General features: G+C 39.3%; 1 protein-coding gene across 2 annotated transcripts in view; it reads left to right on the top strand.

The window, feature by feature from the left end:
- RNF150 (ring finger protein 150) overlaps window positions 1–14973 on the top strand; it is a 359371-nt gene that overhangs the window by 215943 nt on the left and 128455 nt on the right. The window contains exon 2 of one of the 2 annotated variants that reach the window (XM_056802728.1): window positions 2267–2299. The exons of the other annotated variant lie outside the window; for it this stretch is intronic. Within the exon in view, the coding sequence (XP_056658706.1) occupies window positions 2267–2299 (33 nt within the window). The remainder of the gene's footprint in view (window positions 1–2266; window positions 2300–14973) is intronic. 2 annotated transcript variants of the gene reach the window in all.

The following is a 14973-nucleotide window of genomic DNA, read 5'->3' as shown; positions in this document are numbered from 1 at the left end:
CTTAGAGCTCAATAATGTTCCATTATATTTCGCTACCATTATTTGCTCAGCTATTCCCCAGGAAAGGAGCACCCACTTCATTTCCAGTTCTTTGCCTACCCCCAAAAAAGAGCTGTTGTGATTTCTTGTGTTGATAGGGGTCCTCTTTGCCCAAATCTTTGACCTCTTGGAGTATGTGCCCAAGCAATGAAATTGTTGGGTTTTGTACATTTAATTGTACATTTCATTTAAAGTAAAAGGGTTGAGGAGGCAGCTGGGTGGTTCAGTGGATTAACGGTCAGACCTAGAGATGGGAGAGCCCAGGTTCAAATCTGGCCTCAGACGCTTCCTAGCTGTGTGACTCTGGGCAAGTCACTTAACCCCCCCATTGCCTAACCATTACCATTCTTCTGCCTTGGAACCAATAGACACTAAGATGGAAGGAAAGGGTTTAAAAATAAATTAAAAAAAAATTAAGTAAAAGGGTTGAGTAGAAGGGAGTTTCAAGGAAGAGAAGAGATTATATAAATAAACACAACTGTTTGTAGAGGAAGTGGGAGCCTGAACCTCTTCATGCAAGAAAGGGGATAGGTTGCCATGATGGTACCAGAAGATAGCAAGGTTGGTCTTCCGTAGGAGAGCCCATCTAGCCCTGTTAAGTTGTTAATGCTCTTCACTTTTCTCTGGTTGAAATTAGTTTGGATTATATTTTATATTTACAGCTGTGCATACATATGTAGCCCTTCTATAAAATATAAGCAGCTTGAAGTCAGGAAGTCTCTTATTTTGGTCTTTGGATCCTCAGCAATCAGCATAATGCCTTACCCAGAGCAAACATTTAGTAACTGCTTGTCAAATTGAATTGAATTGAATTAATTGAATACCCATCCCAAACTCTCTTGTGTCCTTGAACCCTCATCCTCTGCTCTAGGATTCCATATAGCAGTGTTGGCAAACATTTTCAAGATCTCATGCCCAAAGCGCAACTTCAAGCTGCCTGTGAGCCCTCAGACAGTGGAGGAAGGAAGTCCCCACACTGGGCAGCTGGACAGAGGGGAGAAACATACAAAAAAAGTCCTTGGGTGCTGGAAAGAGGGGGAATGGAGGAGACCCCTCCATGTTGCCCCAACCTGTGCCACACCTTCACCAACATGGCCATATAGCCTTTTGCCTAACAGATGCATTTTGTAGACATAGGCTCAAGATCTTGAATCCATTTTGTAGAGAATGGGACTTCCTATAATGGATGAATGGTTTTGTTGCTCTTGTCTTTGTTGTTGCAGCAAAGATTTCTAGAGAGGAATATTCCAAAGCCCCAAAGGACATATGTTTGCATGCCATTAAATGCAAAGGATTTAGGAAATTGAACTGTAGAAGTCACTGACCAGTTGGTCTGTCTCCTCCTCTTTGGGTTGTTAGGTCAGTACTATAGTGTTCTCATCATTATATATCTGTGCTTATGGTTCCTACCAAGGATTACATAGGGCCTCCTATATAATAGTGGTTTAATAAATGCATGCCAACTGATTGATAACTGACAAGACTATATATTACTGTGGTTCTCAAAGGGTATTCCAGACTTTGTGTAGAACTGTTACAACCCCAGTGGCATGCTCAAAGCTCCCACCAATTATATTCAATTGACACTTGCAACCCCATGTACATGTGCATGTGTGATTCCTCACTCAAAGAATGATCCAAAAAAGCTTGCAAACCACTGACATATAGCTGCAGCCAGGTGATATAGTAGATAGAGCACCACCCCTGAGGCACTTTAATGACCTGAGCTCAAATGCATCCTCAGACACTTACTGTGTGGCCATGGGTAAGTCACGTAACCTCTGTCTGCCTGAGTTTCCTCATCTACAAGTTGAGGATATTAATAGCCCCTACTTCCCAGGGTTGTTGTGAGTATAAAATGAGATATTTGTAAAACACTTTGCAAACTGTAAAGCATTTTAGACATGCTAACTATCTTTATTAGTAGTATTATAATCATTATTAACAGTCATTATATCCTCAGGGGAAGCCTATGGGGTGTAGAATGCCAATATTCTCTTTTTTCCTTCTCTTTTTTTAAAGGTTCATTTTATTCTAAACTTAATAGCCATCGATCGAATATTCAAGGAAACAAAATAAAATGATTCCATATGTGAAACTGTGAACCACATTATTTACAACTGGTTAAAAAGACATGTAATTTAACCTTAAGAAGATGATAACCAAAACGTCCTGTTTGCTCTCATCCCTTTCTGATCTCTTTTTCTTCTATGTATTTTTTTTTCAGATTTTGTTGCTGTTACTTTTTTACATGATTGCAGTAAGTCTCTATGTTGCTGTTCCAATTCTATTCCTTCGCCCTGCATCACTTCAGATGTCGCCCCATATTTTCATTCTCCATAATTCTCATTTCTTATGGTGCAATTATCTTTTGAAACACAGGTTGTCTCTGGTTTGAGCCCATTACAAATCAGATCATGAGGGGCTATTTTAGCACAGCAAAGTCTCTGATTCTTTTTTAGGCAGCATGGTACAGTAGAAGGAGCTCTGGCTCTAGAGTTGGAGAACCTGGGTTCAAATCCCACCTCTGACACTTACCACCTGCTTGACATTGGGCCAGTCACTTTTCTTCCCTGGGCTTCATTAGTAAATTGAGGGGGTTGGATTAGATGGCCTCTAAAGGTCCCTTTCACCTCTAGATCTATGATCCTATGATATGGTCTTAGGAGCCAGATCGCTGGGTCAAAGGGCCTGATAGTTTTATAGTTCTTATTCTATATCATTACATTGCTTTCCAAAAAGATTGCACCAATTCACAGCTCCACCTGCAACATAATAGTGTGCCTGCTTTTCCACAGCCCTGCCAATGTTGAATTTCATTATCTTTACCAATGTTCACCAATTCAATGGATACAGAGTGATACTTCAGAGTTGTTTTGATATCTAGAGCATTTGAACAATTTTTTCTAATGTAGCTGTTAATCATTTGTGTTTCTTTCAAGAACAACCTTTGATCATTTATCCATTAGGGAACAGATTTTTCTCCAAAAAATAAATTGTGTCAATTTTTTATAGACTTTGGATATCAGATTTTTTTTTTTCACTAGAGAATTTCTGGCAAAGATTTTTTCCCTTAATCTCTTTTTCCTTTTTTTTCTTGAATGGAATATTAGTATTCCTCCTTGTTTAAAATGTCAATATTCCTTTATTATTGAAAATAATCCATCTTATCTGTAGCAATACTTCTATTGGCAAAGATCATATATGTTAGAGTAGAAGCTCAACCTACTGTAGTGGAATGAGCACACAGAACATGGGACTCAGGAATGCCATGTTCTATCCCTCGCTCTGTCACTAAATAGTTATGTGAAGAAACACAAGTGACTTTCCATCTCTAGGTCCCAATTCCCTCATCTGTAAAATGAGGATATTGGACTAGATGAGATCCATGGTTCTTTCCAACTCTTTATTTCTCTGATTCATTAGTTTTATAGCCTGTGATCAGTCAAGAACAGGCTAGAAAAACAAACCTCAAATAATATGAATAGTGATGTTGATGTGCTTGACTATGCTTTCTTTCATTGGCATGCCCATCCTGACATTTACATAATCACATAATCTCAAAAGCCTGAAGGACCCCAGAGGCCATCTAGTCCAACCCAAACCTAAATAAATATCTCCAACAAAGTCATCCATCCTTTGCCAATGGTGAAGGGGAATCCTCCTCACTCCTGAAACAGCCCATTCTACTTTTGTATAACTAGAATTATGAGGGAGTTTTTCCTTTCATAGAGCAGAAATCTGCTTCTCAAACATGTCTGCCAAGGTCTGCCCACTGGGACCAAACAATATAAGTCTAGCCCTGCTTCTCTTCAAGAACTTCCAGACAATTAGCCTTGTCTTCTCTGGGCTGAAGAGCCCCTATTCCTTCACCAGTCCCAGCTCTGAAATGTACTATCCCTGTGACCTTGGGTGAGTCACTTAACCTCTATGGGCCTCAGTTTCTTCATCTGTAAAATGAAGGGGTTGGACTAGATGGCCTCTAAGGTCCCTTCCAGCTCTAAATATACTTTCCTATTATCCTAGATGGCTTCTAAGGTCCTTTCAAGGTCTACCTAAACCTATGATAGTAAAGTAATTCATAAATGTTTGTTGATTGATTATCTGATACTCTGTGATCTTTCCTTTAGACACTTTCCAGACAATCCATATCCTTTTTAAAAATGCCACACATTGCTTTTAGACACTGTCACTGTATGGTTTGTTTTGCTTAAATGTTTATTCTGTGACAAAAGAAGACTTCATGGGGATAGAAAGTTAGTGAATGGTTACTTCTAAAAATGATAATGATATAAAAACCAAAAGATTTCCTCAAACTTTAAAAGAAAAAAAAAACATTAAAGAAACAGCTAGGTGGTTCAGTAAATAAAACACCTGTCCTGGAGTTGGGAGAACCAGGGTTCAACTCTGGTTTCAGATACTTCCTAGCTATGTGACTCTGGGCAGGTCACTTAACCCCAGTTACCTAGCCCTTACTATTCTTCTGCCTTGGAAGTGAAACTTAGTATTGATTCTAAGACAGAAGGTGAGGATTTTTTAATGGTTCCCAGAACTAAATAATGGACTTCCTTTGTGGCTTAACCAAGGCAGAGAACTACAGAACTATGGCCTTTCTAGTCCTGAATAGGGGGCCTCTCTTAAGATTGCTGACTGTCTAGTTTGAAAAAATATGTATATTTTAAATATTCAATAATATACATACTGTCATAAATAATGCATATGTCCAACTTTGGAAGATATTTCACTTTGAAGTCTTGTTTAAGACTGATATACCTACCTAATTACATTTTGCTTAGTCTAATGTTAAAATTTGTTTGCATTCTCTAGCTAAATACCTCTTAATGTCAGGGGAAGAATGATGGGGATGGGGAAAGGATATTTCCTTCCTGTTCTGTGCTGTTGAATGCTGTTAATCTATTGTTGAAGCATTCCCTGATGTTAATCCTAAAAGTGGTAAGCCATTGCATAAAATGGGAAAACACCAACAGTACATAGTAAGATGTGAAGGTTAAATCTTGACAAAAATCTAACTGAGCTGATAGGGACCTTTGTTATAATAAGCTAAATTTTTTAAACACCATAAACTAGGATGAAATAGAATCCAGAGAGATTTTCTACCCTGTGGGTAGGTTTAGGACAATAGTTTGGTGTCATTTCTCCTGAGAGAAAAGGAAGGCTTGGTTGACCATTTCATAAAGAGTCTAGCATTTCTTTATTTTGCAGATATTTGGGCATTTAAATTGCCTCTTTTGAACTTATAAGAGAAGAGTCTCCTTGTTAAGCAGTCTTTGGCCCTAAACTTTGATCTACATATCTTATTCCCTATTTGTAAATACACATTGAGCACATGACCATTGACTACTTGGGAAAGGAAAAATAAAAACAAAACCCAGAAATGAAAAAGAGTTAAGACATTAAAAACCCAGGATGTCCCTGCTGTTAGCACTGTGGGTTAGGCATGGCACAGTCAGACATCCTCTCTTTCTCTCACAGTAATAAACAGTTCTTCCTGAAAACACAGGATTATTGAGAACATACAGAAATGAGAAAAGATAAATAAAGCATTTTGGAAACTGTAAAGTATTATATAAATATTCATATCATGAATATTACTATAAAGTGAAGATTCATAGAATTGAGTCTCATTTCAGAATCCAAAGTGGTTTGTTTCAGGGCCTTTTAACCATATAAAATGTCATTCATTTTATGAGTGAACTCAGTTCTCCCCTAGACTCTTGGAGTGACCAGCAAGTCTCAGATCACCTCTTAGGTGACTAAATTATCCTTTGGGTCTTTAACTTCTATGTTTATAACACCTGCCAAGGCATCTGATAGTACACTGGATAGATCACTAGACTTAAAAATCAGGAAAACCTGAATTCAAATCTAGTCTCTTGACAAATAACTTTATCTCTGTCTGTCTCAGTTTCCTCAGCTAAAAAAGGGTATTATAATAATAATAGCACTTGCTTTTTAGGGCTATTATAAGGATAAAATGAGATAGCATTCCTTTCCCTAGCTATAAAGAGGTAGGGGCAACTAGGACTTTGCACCAGAGTGCTGAAATTCATGTGCTGCTCATATCACCTATACTCCATCAAGTAGGCAGAACTGAAATCTAATCAGACTGAGTGCTTAGCTAAATTGGGCATCTTCTCAAAGGCAGATGCTTATGCCTTCAAACTAGGGCACCCAGAGCTCCCTGACAACCTCATCCTGCTTCCTTTACCATTGTTGACCCACCAACAATGACCATTAGGGCTAGTGTCCCAGAATTCCCCCCCCCCCAATGATTCAATGTCCTGAAGGCACTCAAGTTTCTCTCCCTACTGAACCAATTTAATTTGACTTAAGTGATTTGGGAATGACTCTTGTGCCACTTTCCCCAGGCACAGAAATCACTTGTGAAGGCTCTTCCTTTCCCTAGATTGATGCAGATTTTCAATCCTCCACCACCACCTCTCCATTCCCCCTCACTAAACTGTTGCCTGCACAGAACAAAATGAGGTGGAAATTATTATACGGTAATAAGTTACTCTTAACAACTCCTTTAAAGATAATAGAACACTTTTACCCCTATTATTCAATCATCTGCCAATGTGATGAAGTTGGCTGTAGAAGTATCATTATCCTTGTTTTAGAAATAGAGATGAGGGAAATATGTTCATACTTTCCTTAAGTCACAAAGCTAGTCTATGTCATTCAAGACTTGCACTCAGGGCTCATTATTCAGCTTCATGCTCTTTTTACTTTGCCATGGCATATAATTAGATCATTGAGAAACTATCTAAGTGATCTTTCGTTTATACAGTTAAAGTGAATGGGTCAGATCCCAGAATATCTATTTGGTGCAGATTGTCTAAGTGGACAATGTAAATTTATGAAATTAATCCATCAGTTCTAAATCCACAGAACCTCAGTGCTGGAAAGGACCTAGGATATCATTCTGCTTAAACCCCCAAATCACTAATGTATTGGGGAATGAATTTTGCAATGGACAGAATCTGGCTTATTTGGTTAGGTTAATACTATAATGATAATAATAATAACTAACATTTATATAATTCATACTCTGTGTCAGACACAGAAGAAAATCCTCCTGAATTCTCTATGTGTTCCTGGTTCATGGTGTTCAAGAAATTCATCTCATAATAACAATGAGCTCAGTTCGATTTTTGTCAGGATTTTAACCATACTATATGCCAGGCTTTATAATCAATATATCATTTGCTCTTCTCAATAATCCTGCAAAGTAGATGTTATTATTTTCACCCCCGTTTTATAGATAAAGAAACCGAGTCAGTCAAAGACTAAGTTACTTGCCAAGGATCACACAGCTAGAGAGCTGAGGCTATATTTGAACTCAGGTCTTCCTGACTCCAGGTCCAGTGCTCCATCTGCTGTTCCAATTACTATTAGGTAGAGAATAGCTTACAGGAAAAAGAAACATGCCCCATAGCCTGGACCCTGCCTTGTGTATCCTAACAGCCCCTAGACTGCAGGTCAAACATTGAAAGAAGTCTCAGGTCTCGTGCCTAGCAGAGTTTATCTTAAGCCCATCCATTTCCCCCTTGGTTAGCCATGCCAAGTGGATTTTCTGCACCTCGATGTCTCAACAAGACAATCATCTCCTTGTCTCCAGAATTCAAAAGAGATGCCCAAGCTACTACTTTGAACTAGTTTTCCACAAACAGAAGACATATAAAAGCCTACTGGGTGTTTTTGGCTTTTAATTCCTCTAAAAAAGAGATATTTACACAGAGCCCCAAATTTAACAATTGTACACAGGAGCTATCTTCTAACAGATTCTTGGGAGAAAGATTTCCTGACCTGGGGCTGTGTGTCCATTGTACTTATTTACTCATGTACATGTTGAATCCTTCCAGAAGAACATAAGCTCCTTGAGGGCAGGCGCTCTCATATTTTTCTCTCTTGCACAGACTAGAGCTTTTGCAAATGGTAGGTGCAGAAGTAATGGGCTTACTGAATTGAATTCAATCAGTCAGCAAATATTGATTAAGTGTTTACTATGTGCCAGATGGGTACTAGGAATACAAAGACAAAAAAAAAGACAATTCTTGCCCTCAAGAAGCTTATGTTCCATCAGGAGAGGCAAGAAGGGATATAGAAGTGGTATACAAAATAAATACAAGGAAATTTTGAGTAACAGGCCCATTTGGAGACCATAGCAGCCATGGGAATCAGAGAAAGTTTCGTGTAATAGGTAGTTCTTAAGTTTTGGAGTAAACACAGTTTTCTAAGTCATAGATGAGGAAAAGGGATGTTTTTGGCAACTAGAGACAGTAAGATTATAGCTTTAGAGATGGAAACGATCTTGGAGGCCATCTGGGCCAAATCACCAACCTATCTATTTTCCAAATGGAAAAACTGAGTCTCAGACAGTTTAAATGACTTGTCCAGTGTTACAGATATAAGTAGAAACAGAATTTGAACCCAGGGTCTCTTGACTCCAAATCTAGGATACTTAATTTTGCTGGAGTATTAGGCATGAAGAATAGCAAGAGTGTAGTTTGACCAGCCAGACTGTCGAGTACAAGAAAGGGGTTGTAATGAGACCGAACAGCTATTAAAGCCAGATTGAGAAGGCTTTAAATGCCAACCCCAGGATTTTATATTTTATGCTAGAGACAAATGGGGAGCTATTTTAGTTAATTGAGAAGGGGAGGGACATGATCAGACCCATGCTTAAGGGAAATCACTTTGGCAGCTCTAAAGAGGATGGATTAGAGAGGGGATAGATAGATGAGGCAGGAAGGCCAATTAGAAGACAATTAGAATTGTTCAAGCGAGAAGTGAAGAAGGCTTGAACTATGGTAATGGCTCTCAGTAGAGAGAAGGGACATACATGAGAGAAGTGTTGTAGAGAGAGAAATGACAAGATTTGGTAACTGATTGGATGTGGGATGATAGACAGTAAGGAGTTGAGGAAAATGTCAAGGTTATTAATTAGGATAACTGGAAGGATGGTATTGCCCTTGATAGAAATAGGCGCCTTTGAAAGGGTCATGGATTATAGTGATGATGGAGGGAGGGTTATTGGTCGGGAGAAAAATAATGAGTTCTATCTTAGACATGTTGCATTTGGCATTTCTATGGGACATAGAATAAAGTCTAATGTACAGTTAGTGACACAGGGCTGAAGTTTAGGAGAGAGATTAGAGTTGGAAATATGGACGTAGGAGTCAATAATGAAAGAGAAGATAATTAAACCCATGTTCGCTGATGAGGTCACTACGTGAAAAGTGTAGAAAGACAGGCTTAGGACAGAACCTTAGGGGATGCAGAGAACATGGATGATAATGCAGTAAAGGAGACTGAGAAAGTATAGTCAGTCTAGGAGAGAGCAAATGTCTTGAAAAGCCAGAGGACAACAATTTCAAAGAGGACAGGGTGGTCAGTAAAATTAAATGGTGAAGAGAAGTTAAGAAGGAAGAAAAGAGAAAAGGCCAATTTATCTGACATTTAAGTGATCTTTGGTAAATGTGAGGGGATGATTTTCAGCTAAATGAAAATCCAGGATGTATTAAAGGCAAGACGACTCCAGAATTTTTCGGCTCAAACTCCAGCTCTCTGTCCTAGACACCATATGGCCTCACCTGGAAACTTTAAAGTGCTATTTAAACATTAGCTGTCAATGAAGAGCTACCCAGAGAAAAATGACTCAAAACTGTAGCATTCCCATTCCCATATGAAAGCCAATCCCCTAAATTGTTTTTTTTTTTCCTGAGTTCTGATAAGCAGCTATTTTTAAAATTTATTTATCTTCTACTTCAAGTATCTGGTATTTATTTATTTATTATTTATTAACCCATACCCATTTTGTCATTTGTACTAACATCCCAAAATGCATTAAATGAAACTTGTTCTTATAAACAGAACAGTAGCCACCCTATGATTGCCACTTAAGGTTTTCTTTACCTTTGGAGGTTGTCTTTTTGAGAAAAATAAAACCATATCCTATAGGAATTTAAAGGAACATGACCACCGATTTAATTGTAAAGTCACAGAATTGGAGACTAGAGGGACCTGAGGAGGAAATCCTCAGTTTCCTCATCTTTAAAATGAGGAAGTTGAACTAGGTAACCATTGAAGTTCCTCCCTTTCCAAAGCTATAAAGCTCCAAAGCAGTGGATTCAGAGTCAGGAAGGGAGGGCTTCAGTCTCAGCTCTAATTTAGCACTCTAAGCATGATTATAAGCAAGTTTTTTGTTTTTTTTTTTAATATTGGGCACTGGATTTGGACCTCAACTCCCACCTCACTTACTTGCTGTCCATTTGACCTTGATGAAATTTCTTAACTTTCCTAGTCTCCATTTTCTCACTTGTAAAATGACGACATTGAACTAAATGACTCCCTTTGAGCTCTTCTGGCTATTGATGCTGTGATATGACCTTTAAAATACAAGTCATGGTATTTGTATTACCTGGTCTCACAGGAATACTGTGAACAAAGCACCTTCTACATTTTACCATCATGTTGTAATGGAAGGAAAGCTTTGTGGAATCAGATCTGGGTTCAAATTTTGCCTAGGATACAAATAATCTGTGTGATATTAGACAAATTGCTTAACCTCCATGGGTCTCAGTTTCCTCCGCTTTAAAACGAGAGCTCACAAGTTAGATGGCCTTGGAAGTCCTTTCCGGCTCTTGGTAGCCTTTGAAATAGTAGCCACTCTTCTACTTCAGGTATCTGTTTCTGGGATTCCAGCTTCTGCTCTGTTCTTCCCTAACTACCAATTGTGATCCCACTCTTGAGTCTCAGAGTGCCTGCCACATGACAGAATTGAAAGAGAGAAGCAGGAACTCTGGAAAATGGAATTGTACCAGCGAGCAGCTCGTTTCCAATTAGATGATGTATGAGTTGCCAATTCTATCTCCCAGCTATTCCAGCTTCCAGATCAGCTCTGGAAATGAGCTTGCATGCATCCGGAGCCTCGATTGGCGCCTCTTGGACACTCGCTGTTCCGCAGCGTCCCCCGTCTCTCTTTGGACAACTGGAAAGCTTGTCTTTTCCCTCAAGCTCGGAAGTCACGTCTCCAACGGGATCGTAGCGCACTGTCTTTTCAGTGCTGTGTTTCAAGGGTATAATTTTGTCCCCCTAGTACAGACATTCAGGGAGCTTTGATGATGGGCTTGTGGGCCTCATGGGACTTTAGCCTCCTCCTTCAGAAATGCCCAGGAGTTTCAAAAGTGTGGCCAGCCAGGAACGAAGTAGGACCAGAACAGTCATTAATGAGTTTCTTTCCCCTTCGGTGTAGGCATGCTCATTCAGCTTTTGCAGGAGCCCCGTGCCTTTGTTTGACTTCCCACTGCCAGTAGTGAGGCAGAAGCCCTGTGAGCTAAGTGGAAGGGGCCAGCTTGGGTGGATGAGTCAGCACCATCATGACTCAGGAATGTACTGGGTAGGAAACAAACAAGTTGATCTATGGGAGGCAGCATGGTGCGGCTAATAGGAGAAAGAGACAGAGGGAAAGAGAGACAGAGAAAGAGAGAACAAAGACTAGAGTAGGAATTTTGAGCCAGGATATCTCCAGTATTAGCTTGATCAGCGACTTAAAATCTGAGCTTTTGGTTTTCTCACTTATAAAATGGAGATAATAACAATTTCTCCAACCCACTTTATAGGAATACCATGAGAATCAAATGACTACATTCAAAAGTGCTTTGTGTGCCTCTTAAAGACAATATATAAATACAGTTTATTAAAGTGCTGAATTATTCAACTGAAGATGGATCAATCATTCAGGTTTCTGTTTTTATAGCCCTGGCTAATCTTTCTATCAAGGTACAGTTTTCACAGCATCAGGTTTTAGATACAGCCCATTGCTCTAGCCTGTCAAAATCTTTTTGGACTCTGACTTATCCATTTTGTTAACTGTCCTTCCCAGCAAATTTGATGAGCATGCCAAATGTGTTGGGGCTACTGGGCACAGTGTATAAAGAGAGTGCTTGATCTAGAGTCAGGAAGACTTCTCTTAGTGAGTTCAAATATGGCCTCAGATACTTAATTGTGTGACCCTAAGCAAGTCATTTAACCCTGTTTGCCTGAGTTTCCTCATCTGTAAATTGATCTGGAGAAGGAAATATTAGACCATTCCAGTATATTTGCCAAGAAAACCCCAAATGGGCTCCCAAAAAGTTGGTCATGACTGAAATGACTGAACAAGAACAAATGTCAATGTATGTTTTTCTCCAAGTCAATGATCATAATGGTGAATGGCACAGAGCCAATCATTGTTCTTGGGATATTCTACTGGAGAACTCCTGCCTTGTTGACCTGGAACCATCAATCACTTCTCCTCGACTCTAACATACTTCCAGTTACCATTCTTCTGCCTTGGAACAATACAGTATTGATTCTAAGATGAAAGGTAAAGGTTAAAAAAATATATATATATAAAAAGATCTGTTCTGGAATTCTCAGTTAACAGAAGTCAAGCTCACCACACTAATATTTTTCTCCCCTTTTCTTTGAAATTTGGGTCAGCATTGGCCCTCTACAGTCATAAAATTAAAACTGATTGGGAACTCAGAGATCATTTAATCCAGCCCTTTCACTTTTAAATATAAGGAGACTAAGACTGGTGATTTGACTGTTACTCAGGCAACATATGACAGCTATAAAATTTGAACCCAAGTCCTTGGATTCTAGAGCCAGTGGTCTTTCTATAGGGCCCCTCGCGAGGTATCTCTATTTTTTTGACAGATCTTTCATATAGATTTTGCTACATCAAGAATCCCAACAACCAATTCCTTCAGTAACTAAGGATGTTATTCATCGGAATCAGGTGACTCGAATTCATCAAGGGCAGCTAGATGCAATCTTACTATCTCTTTACTTATCTTGAGCATTGATCCCCTGTTGGCCATTCTTCTTCCTTATTTTCCAGTATGAAGGTCAGTTTCCTTGGCACAGAAAACAGAAGCACATGTGTACACACACACACACACACACACACACACACACACACACACACACAGAATCAAACAACTTTGCTTTCTCTTTGTTCTTCATTATCATCTTCCTATCTGCCCCCATGCAAGGGTCTTATCTTTTCTTTGATCATCCCTTTTCTCCCAATATAGTTTAGAAAGCTATTTTGAGGACCTTAGCTTGCCTTCCCAGCCTCAGTTTATTCATTGCTTCTACATCAATGGTATTCCCCTTCTAGTGCTACACTTCAGTTGGTGTCTTCTGAATTTCATTCTTGAGCATCTCCTTAGATACAACTCCATGACTGTACAATTTTAGCCTAGGGATCACCTTTATCTTTTCCTCTGGACCTTTTGAAATAAACTTTCCCTAAGTCTTGAGTATATGTAAGACTATGCCTGGTTTTCACCTTCTTTTCTCCCACAAACTATACGAGAGTGTGGGTATTCTCACCCACTGCCAGGTTCCCATCATTTCCATCCTGAAAAACCAGTTCCCCTGTTACTGAGAAGCAGAAAAATAGAATAGGATCAGCTCCCATGTGAAAGATGGACTAAGATTAACTAAGGCAAGCCAAGAAGGGGACATTGTGGTACAGTAGAAAAAGCATAGCTTTGGAGTCCAAGAACCTGAGTTCGGATCCAGGCTCTGCTTGTGTGATCTGGGGAGAGTAGTTTAACCTCCTTTGCCCTCAGTTTCCTCATCTGCAAAATGAGGAGGAATGGAATAAGCTTCGCTCAAATACACTCCTTCATGTTTTCTCGCTCTGGTTCCTGGATTTCCTCACTTGAGAATATCATTTATGTGTGTATACATATATGTGTGTGCATATATATATGTGTGTGTGCATATTTATATGTATTTATATGAGTATAATAATATACCCATATACATATTTACATACACATACACACACATATATATATATATATATATATATATAAACAAAATGCTTGTTCAGGATTACACAGGTCAAAAATAGTAGAGGCAGGCAGAATTTGAACCCAGATCTTTGTTTCTAAATCCAGCCTGCTCTTTCTACTATTACTTAAGTAGATAAAGTCCTACAGAGTTTCCTGAAACACCTAAAGGTTCTATGTCCTACTCACAGTGGTAAAACCAGTGACTGTCAGGATTTGCTCTCAGACCTGCTTACTCTGCACTGTCACACTGCTATCTCATCTGTGTGTACATTGGTCTGGACCTTTGGCTCTGTGAGCATGTCTATATTGTATATATGTCTCTATACATGACTGTACATAGCTATATTCATATTTGTGCTTTCTTTTGTTGATTATTTACATCCAGCTCTTCAATTTGCATGCCAGATTGCTATTTTGATATTAAGTTGACCATTCTGATGGAAACATCCATACTGCTTCTATGGGACTTGGGGAGTGTGTGTGTGTGTGTGTGTGTGTGTGTGTGTGTGTGTGTGTGTGTGTTTGCACGTGCATGCACATGAGTGTCTGTCTCTTTTTTGTCTGTGTTTCTCTCTCCTCCTTTTTTCTCTCTTTCTTTCCTACCCTCTCTGTGTCCCTCTCCATCTCCTTTCCCATTTCTTTCTATCCCTCTCCCACCTCATCAATGTCCCCTGACTGAGCCTGAGAAGAGTAGTGGGAGGAAGTCATGGGGAAATGGTTGGTTCCATACCCAACTACAGCAAGTGGTAGGAAGAGGGAAATGGAAACCTTTCCTGCCCTAGTTCCCTGAGCTAGCTTTACAAAAAATACTTAGTAGGCATGCCAATAAGTTAAAAAGCTTTAGCAGCCACCCTGGCCTCCGTGGCCCCTTATCCTCTACCTCAGGTCCTAAGAGCCCCATCTCCTATTACTTTGATTGGCTAGACTAGTCATACTTATTTGAACCCCCTTGGAATGAGTAAATATATAGGGAAATGCATGAAGGACCTACTTAAATTGAGGAGGGGGTAGAGTCTAAAAAGTTTAGATGGTCCTTGGAGTCCTGCCAGCATAGACT

Source organism: Monodelphis domestica, chromosome 6 (assembly GCF_027887165.1).
Source record: "Monodelphis domestica isolate mMonDom1 chromosome 6, mMonDom1.pri, whole genome shotgun sequence".
Lineage (NCBI taxonomy): Eukaryota > Metazoa > Chordata > Mammalia > Didelphimorphia > Didelphidae > Monodelphis > Monodelphis domestica.
The sequence above is the reverse complement of the archived record's forward strand: the minus strand, read 5'-3'. Positions and strand labels throughout refer to the sequence as shown.